The sequence below is a fragment of the Habropoda laboriosa genome, unplaced genomic scaffold (assembly GCF_001263275.1).
Source record: "Habropoda laboriosa isolate 0110345459 unplaced genomic scaffold, ASM126327v1 scaffold40, whole genome shotgun sequence".
Classification (NCBI taxonomy): Eukaryota; Metazoa; Arthropoda; class Insecta; order Hymenoptera; family Apidae; genus Habropoda; species Habropoda laboriosa.
Window position 1 is genome coordinate 7,332,730 of NW_017100231.1, and position 10,003 is coordinate 7,342,732.

Sequence of the window (10,003 nt, forward strand, 5' to 3'; positions counted from 1 at the left end):
TTTCTTTCTCTCTCTCACATGCTTGTGAGATTGTTTCTCTCATGAAGGGATAGAGAGACTGAGACTCCCTCTCTCTCTCTCTCTCTCTCTCTCTCTCTCTCATGCACACACAGAGGCTGAGAGTCTCTCACGCGCACACAAAGAGACTGAGAGACTCTACGCGTCTAGAGAGAGGCTGAGAATCTCTCACGCGCACGCAGAGAGACTGAGACTCTTTCTCTGGACACCATTTTCACAACCTTATCATTTTCACTCTACAATTCATCCTGATAACAGTACTACATAATCAAACTGCTCTAAATCCACACCAATCATCTAATCTACCTTTTCATTGAAATGTATACACACCAGATAAGTTCAAGGCGCTGGATACCAGAAAAAACAAAGCTCTCGAATCTTTCTTATGAATCGCGCAATTTGCTTTTTTATTCTTTCTGCGACAAATAGAAGAAGTGGAAGAAGAAGGTTGGGCGGAGATAGAAGAAAGATGGATAAAAGGCAGAAGTCACGCAGGACAAGACAAATGTACGATTTACATTTCCATTGGGAGAAAGGGGACAAAGGGAATAGAAATGGAAAAGGCTACGAGCGAACAGAGAACTTTTTAATTGCCGTTTAAGCTTCCACGCTTATACACATACGAAACTATTCGTTGCCTCTCAACGGAATAAACGCGACCGACACGGGCGTTTCTGCGTTGCAACGCAGAGATTTCTACAGTGAAACATCACTCACCCTACCGTTACCCTTAAAAAAGTCTGTAAGTGGATATAATGAAAATGTCAAGAAAACAATTTCTTAGTTATACCGAAATGGTATTCGTTAACAAAATATACGAACAATTAACGAATATTAGTTTCACGAGAATACCTATTTCTTTAATACTTGAGTACGTTCTTGATATAGCAAATGAGAGAATTCCATTTTCACGAATCTTATAAAAAAATGAAGTTTACTCTGCCCTTGCTTCGGTTCTTTAACTACTTTTATCTCAATGCCAAACGTTTGCAAGAAGAATGCCGCGGGTTTTCAGCAACTTCGATTCAAGATCCTCCGTAAAACTCTGCTCAAAGCTGACGACGTGCCTCGAAAATTCCACAGTTTGTCGTTCTAATGAAACTTGAATCGAACTTTATTCATACGACACCCTTTCGAAACCCCGGAAGATCAGTTCAAAAACGGCAAAACTTTTGCGAGAAACATTATATACAGTCTATGTTGATCACGCTCCGTGCTACTTTCTTTTTTTCAAATAGAGACTTCCGATTAATTGCATCGAAGACATTAATGCCAGAATCCCTCGAACGGCCGATTAAAATGCAAAACGAGTGATCGTCGTGGATTTTCCTCACCGAGTGACGCACAAACCTGTGTGATAACTCGTTTACATAGGCTGTCGATCGAAACGAGGGACAAACAACCCGTTGAATCTCCAACCATTTCATCTCTCCGTTACAATTGACTGTTCATCACCAACTGACACGTACAACCGACGAAGAAATTTCAACGTCGAAAGAGTCCAGTCTAAAGAAAACATGATATCGCGAAATAAGCTGTAATAACAATAACAAGTATCGAGAAATAAGTTCTGCATGGAATTAATTCTGCATAATTCACAGAAGAAAGTACGTGAATTATGAGAAAGAAATTTAGATGAACTGAAAAAGGAAACTTTATCGGAAGATTCTAAATCTACGTAAAAAAATAAGAAGAAAATAAAGAGTAACGAAATTGCGATAGTGGCATCATTTCTTAATTATAAGCGTTTAAAGAATAGGTTCAATAGCCCCTGGCGCAGGGCAACCTGTTTCATAATTCCCTCGTATGACGGGTTGCTGTGGCTCAGGAGTTCTTAGGTCGATTCTTTGAACGCTTAAAGCTAGGGAACGGAGACTCGATCGAAAATTTTTCTTCATCATTTTTATTTTATTCTGCCACGCAGAATCATATGACTCGTTTAAAATTTCTCCTACCTGCTTTTGAACATCCTGCTGTACGTTTGAACATTCCAAAAATCATCTCAGGTGAGATGATCTATCTGTAAAGACGACATAATGAAAACGATCGTTATTGTCAATATTGTTACTTCGAGACTACTATTTCAAAAATATTATGACAATAATGAAAAAATGTTTATAAAACTAATATATATTATACTGTATGTATATATAAAGAAATAATATTTAATTTTTGTACTGTAAGTTATGACTTTTGTAATTGAACCATTCTAATAGTAGCAATTATAAATAATAAGTTAGTTTACTTACTTACTATTTAGTATTCGTAACTAGTAATTTTTAGTAATTTCATTTAACTGGTGAACAATAACCTAAATTTTAGGCAGTACGAAACAACGATAACTTTATTAATGAAAATGGCGGTTATGACATTTAGAAACTGAGGCGTCTAACTAGTGTCAACGGTAATAATTTAACACCGTCGCTAGAACCTCCTGAATGTCATATATTCGTTCGACCGTGCGAGGCGCGTGAAATATTAGCGGATCCGCTCGGATCCGTATCGAAATTCAATGCGAAATGATTCTTCCTTATTCGAGCTGTCGCCTGGGAAATGACAACTGTTTCGTGAATTCATTAAAACCATTTTTTACAATAATTATAAATGGAATAGTATCGTGATTTTCTATCGTGAAGGTTAAACACGATAATATTAATTTTTACTACCATAGTTTATGAAAGCCAAATCTTTACAATAAAAAATATTCTTTCTTACATAGAAACACACCTTTCCGCTGAAAAATTGTATTTACACTTTACTAAATGTATCACGTTCTATTTATTTGAAAAGAAATCTTTTATTTTTGCTAACAGTGTATCATAGCTACATTTGATCACATAAATGTAAAATAACCTTAAACAAAGATACGAGAGGTGGCCAACTTCATTCAATCGCGGACACGAGAGCTAATTTTGGAAATTATTGTCGAATTCTTCGAACACCTGTTAAAGTGTCGAAACGACGTAGACGACGAATGAATTGCACAGTCTTCGCGTTTTATAACCAAGAATCACGCAGTGAAGTATGAGAACTTAACCTCTGATAAACGTTGAACACGTTATCTTAGATGGAACGAACAATAGATATTGGTGCTGGGGAGAATGTTGCCAATTCTCTGTCAGATTGCCGCAAAGACTTGAGATGTTGCACGAGAAGCAGGATGGAGCACTTCGAACAGCCCTAGACAGGAGATACCTCTCCATCTACCGATATTTATCGGCATCAATTCGAGATTATTGTTTTCCTCCCGGTCGAGGAGACACTTGACACTCATAACCAGACGCTCGTCCTTCGAACTGATTTGATAATTTTGAATAAAATTTAAAGATTCGAACATTGTTGGTTATTACTTTCGAATTAAATTTAAAACTTCGAATTTAATTGGTTAAATTTGAATTTAAATTTAAAGATTTGAATTTGATCACGTAAATTTGAATTAAATTTAAATATTCGGATTTGATCGGCTAGTTTTGAATTAAATTATAAATGTTTGAATTTGATTGGATTAACCTTTGAATTAAATTTAAAGATTCAAATTTGATTGGATACTTTTCAATTAAATTTGAAGATTTGTATTTATTGAGTAATTTCAAATACAATTTGCAAATTCAAAACAATAATACATTCGATATTCTCCTCGACGTGTTAACGGAGCGATGAATTCACCATGTTTCTACTTATTGACTGACAAGCATAAAAATGTCTGTTGAAAGACTGATGCTGCCTTTTTGTGCGGAATAGAAGTTCCATCAGAGTTGTGCGTTTCTCTACGCGAGCTTCTCGTATGGAGATCATCTGTTTCTTCTGTAATGTGGTCCAGGGGTGCCCGAGGGAAACGAAGAGATCTGGCAAGGTCGAACAGTGAAGAGTATCCGGGAGCTAGTTACCTAAACAAAGAATCTTAAAAATCAAGGACGTTGATTCGAGGATCTCGCGGAACGGAAACGGCGATAGGAGGAGCGCGTTGACTCTGGCGCCATCTAGTGAGAAGTAACGCAAGCTGCCGTAACAAGCAATCAAGAGAAAACTTGATTGACGAAAACGATGCAAGACGACGACAAGTGACAACCTCAGACGACGTACAGGATAGACCTAACATCTTATGGGACTTTTTATTCGGGACTTTGGGGCTGAGAAGACCCTTATCATTTTCGTGTCGCTACCAACGTTACCGATTCAGCATAGAATAAGATTACAACATTAGAAGTGGTTGGAATTGGAATTAAACGTAACTATGAAATTACAAATAAGAAAGTAACGTAATTGTTTATTAATAGATGATTCATCACATGCGTGTATTCTACTACTGTAAAAAGATTGTGAAAAATTCTACTCATGCAACCCAATATATGTATGTATCTTTATATGTAAATTTAATAAAAGAGGATTTTTACATTTATCGACTTTACCATCTTTGATGGTTGGATTGTATGTAAATCCTAAACTCACCGCGTTATATCGTTAGAGGCAAAGAAAAAACTCTAATTTTTTACTCGATCGGTATTTCAGAACGTTGGACAGAAAAATACACTAGGTGTTATGTCTATCCTGTACTTCGTCTGGGGTAGTAGCGATGGTCTGACCGCCTATTTTCCATTTGTTTGGTCAGGTGATGACGTCAGACGCCTCAACTTTGCTTTGCCGATCAGTACACCCTAAGACCCATCTAAAGCCTCCACTTAGCCTTACCGATCGATAGCCAACATTCACGTCATCATAACATTTGTTCCATCTAACAATCGCTCGTCTACTGTTTTAAATTGGTCTTCAAGGGACGCTTCGCGTGCATAAGAACCATACCTCAGGTTGTATCGTAACTAATTAACAAGATTTCCTTCATTTTTTGAGCGACATCGTTTAGACAACAAACACCATGAACACCGATTTGTCGATGCAAGGAAGCGCAAATCAATTTTACTACAATCTACGGGATAAGGTAAGAGAAACATTGAAACTCACTTCACTTTTTCTTCGCGGCGTCTTTCAGGAAAGTGAATGTTGTTACTTCCGTAAAATTATTTCGACGGTATTTCGATATTTTCTCTAACTATAAATGTTATATAAAATCGTAAAGTTTGTAATGCTTTCCTTATTCAACGCATGCGTGGTTAGAATATTATATCAAAGAAGGGTGTGTGCACGTGTTGATTGTCCCGTATATTATAGTTCTTCCCTTTTCTCATTTTTGTAACGGCTTATTAATAAAAACAACAATAAATAACGCAAATCCTAAGTAAAATATACAAAGTACAAAAATCTGCGAAGATTGTTAACGAAGTCTAATGTTGAATCAGGGGGCCTCTCGTATGATGGAACGTCAACGATGTATTTTGCACCTTATACAAGAATATTTAGACAGACATAAGTAAGTATGCTTATACCTAAGTTTCTCGATAAAATCGTTCTGCATTGTACTTGAATGGTATTCCAATATCAGCTCTCACAGAGATAATGCAGTCATAGAACAATCCAGTCGGTAATGTAGATCGTCATGTTCCTGTTTAGGTTTTCATGTCGATAACTACTTATCTACTGCTAAACTACTGCGGTATATAACCTTAACGTTATTACCTATTAATTCGGTGCAAAATAAACAGAAAATTTTTTTTTGAAAAAGTCATCGAATTTTGTGCAATACTTAACTAAAAAAAACTACCAAGGTTATTAATATTCCTAAAGTGCCGACTTAATTTTCGACAACGGTTAACGAAAAAATTTGTGTTATTCTCACAGGTACACGTTATCTAGCGACGCGGTGACCAGTGAAGCTAATTTGTCGCCAAATATTCGGGTCTCTGAAAACATCGATCTGGAAATAATTTTCACCGAATATGAGAGTTTTTACCGCATGAAGTACAACAAGAACCCGCTGTTTTGTAGACCAGTCGAAGGGAGTGAAGGCGTAACGTAAGAATTCAAATTGTTCAGATAACACGTTGAGTGCCGTGGTGATCATCGATTTGTCAGTAGCGCTGTGGGAGTTAGACCGCTTCCAGTGCGATGCCGGTGTTTCTCCAATAGTTGAAAAATCAAGACGTACAAATACGAATGCCTTCGATAAGAGACTTTGGAAATCTCTATTGGGATCTTCTTTACGCTCGCGTCGCACTGAACACCCCAATATGGTTAAACACTCGCCCGCATCGCACTGCAAACAGCTTCATCGGTGACTGATACGATACTGATACTGTTAGCTAAAGTACTTTAATCAAATGAATGGTAATATTTATAAAATTTTCAATATGATTAATATTATGATAATAGCAAGTATGCATTTACCACAATATGCCTATAAAGTAGTAAATGTATATTTACTACTTACATATGTATTGCATAAAAACAATTCCATTTCAACACCGTGTTTCAAGTTACATAAAATTTTTGCGGCACTCGAAGTGTTAAAAAACTCTATGAAAAGTTTATTTTGCAAGAATCAGTATCTTAATAAATTAAAAACTAAACGAGAGAAGGAAAATTGGAGTAATAACGTATAGTGTTCAATTATCTAGAGATCGTACACTTTTCCTTTTATCGATTTGTCCTTCAAAGAAACAATAAGAAGAAAGGCAAACCGGTCAGCAAACCGAAAATACAGGAAGAACAGACGAAGCAGAACGTACAACAGGTTACAAGCAACGGTTCCACGAATGACGTTAACCTCGCGATGATAGTGACACCTATATTCCCGAACGAGAACGAAGATAGATCTTCGATAACAGAGCTTCAGTACAATAGGGAACTGCACATACAATCGAACCTATCGAGATGCGTCGAGCTCTATCCGGTAGACTCGGAATTGCGAAAGTTCGCCGAGGACATATCGAGGGTAAACTAATTTCCATTGTTTAAATTCATAATATTGTACACGTCAGTATAATGATAAAAATATATATTTTAAAGAAAAAAATTCGATGACCTTGAAGTGACGTAAATAAGCAAGTAAACTAAATGCAGAGTATTAAAAAATACAGTGTTTCCCGGGTTAGAGTACATTCGCATCCTCACCACATCCCCACCTTGCTTCGCCGGAACGAATCCCCGCATTCGTGCAATTGGTTGAGGCAAACCTGACTGATACTCTGTCCCGCTTCGTAGAGTATCCTTGCATAAATATCTTCTCAAGAAGATCATGACAACTTCCTTTACCCCGACTATAACTTCTCGGTTCTAGATGCTGTTATACTAACCTGAGTACATAACACTTATGTGTATATAAATATACTTAGGTTGTATTTTAAGATTTAAAGACAACTCCTTTCAGTAGTCTATTATTTTCGTATTGCTGCCTATTGCTTCGAATGGCGTATAGCTGAACGTATTGTTTGTTGTAGGAGATCGTGGTGAATAACTTAAACGTACACTGGAACGACGTGATAGGACTCGAAACATGTAAAGCCGCGGTTAAAGAAGCCATCGTGTATCCCGTCAAGTATCCTATATTCTTCGCCGACAAGTTTTCCCCCTGGAAAGGCCTTCTGTTGTACGGACCACCTGGTACAGGTAAGAAGTACACTTGTATCTATTCTTTCCGCTGCAGAAAACACTTACAGAATGAGTTTTCAAAATAGGCAAAACAATGCTGGCAAAGGCAATCGCGACGGAATGCAATTGTACATTCTTCAACATAACAGCCAGTTCGTTGGTCAGCAAATGGCGTGGTGATTCCGAGAAGTACATTCGCGTAAGTCAACTTATTCCCTTTGCGTTTCACATTTTCAACAGCAAAGCAAATTTCTCAGGATTGATCATTCAAACCAATGTGTACCTAATGAATTCTGTTATATTTACGACAGGTGCTTTTCGAGCTCGCTCATAAGTATTCGCCCACAATTATATTTATTGATGAGATCGATTGGATAGCCACGAAAACATGTCCCGAATCGCATGTTTTGTCCGAACCAGCAAAAAGATTTAGATCTGAACTTCTGACCAGTTTGGATGGATTAATGTCCCCCCAAAACTCTAATGTCGTCCTTTTAGCTACAACTAATGCCCCCTGGTGAGTACGAGAGGTAATATGACATTGATTAATATAAGATTAAATATTTTTATTCTTTCTTCTCTTAAAATAAAAGTAGAATTTCTGGTTTCATTGAAGATTGAAAATTGTTTTTGTTTTAAAACATACTCTTTAAGAGTTTTAATAATAGTGATTTTAAGAACATTTCTTATCACTTCATAATTTTGTCTTATTAGGAATATCGATGAAGCTCTACTCAGACGTCTTGAAAAACGAATATATGTAGAATTACCCGATACGGTATCAAAATTTAATATCTTCAAATTGTATGTCTCGAATGACATATTAAATACCCTGAAAAACTCAGCGTCAGATAGTACTAAACTGAAGAACTGTTCTGCTGCAGACATCATACAGATCTGCAAGCAAGCATGGATGCACCAATCAACTCCGATGTGGAAAAGACTTGAATCCAAAGAAATAACTTTAACGTCAGATTTGAAATATGAAATAACAGACAGTAACAGTTTCTTTGACACGTTTGATAAATATCAACCCATAATTAAAAATGTTGCCAACTATAATAAGTGGACAGGTGTTATTTAATTAAATTTTTTTAATTATTTAAAAATAAAAAAGGATGATACGTGAAGATGAACCTTATTTAATTTTTCTTTTTTCTTACTCTTAACCCGTTTTGTAATGCATTAAGAAAAATATTTAAAAAATGTTTCTATAACTTAATATTATTACAGAAGGATCTTGTTAATAGAACTTTATTAATGTAAATTATTTTTGTAAGTAATTCTTTACAATTATATCATAATTGTGTTACTGTGGTATTGTGAATGAGATTTATACATGAATCAGCAATTCTTTCTTTTCTCTTGATTATTGCTGGCTTGTTTTAAGCCGTGATAGTAACCTGCAACAGAAACAGTGTAGTTGATCGAAAATAGAATACAAGATAGTGTTATGAAATAATTACCCGTATGGAAACCACTGATGTACCATGACATTAACATACTCGAAAGTGCGTCTGCATCATTGTCTGGCAACCTAAAATATATTTACCAAAAAACTGATTCCTTTTTACAATTAAAACTTAATATTATTAAATTACATCACTAGAATATTTATTGAAAATTGTTTATTAAAGTCACAGATTACTTACTTAGCCATTAATTGTGGCGGTAAAGGAGGCGCAGGCGGCATTATATCTGCCGCTGCATTGAAAGATGGTCCAGGCATAAAATAATGCTTGTATGTTTTTGTTTCTTCAGATTCACAATCCATTTTCTCTCCATTGTACTTTTTTGAGTTGGCATTTACAGAAAACTTCGTTTCGTCGGTCACATTTTCTTCATTGAGCTTCTCTGCCAGAGCATCCTTTCGTTGAGCTATTTGATTTTGTAAACCTTCTGATTCTAAAAGAGAACTTAACTCCACCTTTTGTGTATTACCATATCCTAAATACATTGAAAGATATTTAAATATAATATAGAATTCGTTTCAATTAATTTTCTCTCTTCAACTCTATAAAAAGTAATTGCATCAAAGTATTACCTACAAATTTCACGATACAAGTTTCACTATCTTCATAAATTTTTGATATTATAGCTTCATAAATTTCTCCATCTTCTGAGTATATTGCACGACAAGGTGCTCCAACAATCCATTTCTATGCAGGAAAAATACATATGCAAGTTAATGTTATAACTATAAATGTATGTAATAATGTAGAATAAAAGTTTATTTAAAATCATGACCTTGTATGGTTTGTTGATATGTCGAGGTTGTTTAAAATTTTGCGAATTTTGAACTTCCATCCCTATCCGTTTAACAACTTCCTCTTTTGCTAAATTCACTGCTTTATCGTAAGCTTTTATTAACGCACTATCATCCCAAACATCTTCATTATCCACATTTGTAACCTTTTAGGAACAATAACAAACCATATAACGAATATAAATATTTTATTTACATCGACTAAACTATTAATTCTGATAAAAATAGTAAAAACAA

At 35.6% G+C, this 10,003-nt stretch overlaps 2 protein-coding genes across 2 annotated transcripts in view; one reads left to right on the plus strand and one right to left on the minus strand.

Annotated features, from left to right (window-relative positions):
* Positions 1–4,891: 4,891 nt before the first annotated feature.
* LOC108571495 (katanin p60 ATPase-containing subunit A-like 2) lies at positions 4,892–8,584 on the plus strand. Its single transcript, XM_017933550.1, has 8 exons — positions 4,892–4,954; positions 5,313–5,383; positions 5,752–5,925; positions 6,568–6,844; positions 7,350–7,518; positions 7,587–7,699; positions 7,812–8,017; positions 8,215–8,584. Exons 1-8 carry the CDS (start codon positions 4,892–4,894, stop codon positions 8,582–8,584), a joined length of 1,443 nt encoding a protein of 480 aa, XP_017789039.1.
* Positions 8,585–8,820: 236 nt separating this feature from the next.
* LOC108571602 (survival of motor neuron protein) overlaps positions 8,821–10,003 on the minus strand; it is a 1,360-nt gene continuing 177 nt past the window's right edge. Inside the window, exons 2-6 of the mRNA XM_017933678.1 lie at positions 9,748–9,912; positions 9,545–9,659; positions 9,153–9,447; positions 8,967–9,037; positions 8,821–8,903 (exon numbers count right to left, since the gene is read on the minus strand). Of these exons, the coding sequence (XP_017789167.1) occupies positions 8,845–8,903; positions 8,967–9,037; positions 9,153–9,447; positions 9,545–9,659; positions 9,748–9,912 (705 nt within the window). The 3' untranslated portion in view covers positions 8,821–8,844. The remainder of the gene's footprint in view (positions 8,904–8,966; positions 9,038–9,152; positions 9,448–9,544; positions 9,660–9,747; positions 9,913–10,003) is intronic.

Excerpts from the sequence above, each read along its gene's own strand:
- LOC108571495 (XM_017933550.1), top strand. The coding sequence starts at position 4,892 with ATGAACACCGATTTGTCGATGCAAGGAAGCGCAAATCAATTTTACTAC. Across the intron at positions 5,384-5,751 it reads GAATATTTAGACAGACATAA|GTACACGTTATCTAGCGACG; the intron begins GTAAGTATGCTT and ends TTATTCTCACAG. Across the intron at positions 6,845-7,349 it reads TCGCCGAGGACATATCGAGG|GAGATCGTGGTGAATAACTT; the intron begins GTAAACTAATTT and ends TGTTTGTTGTAG.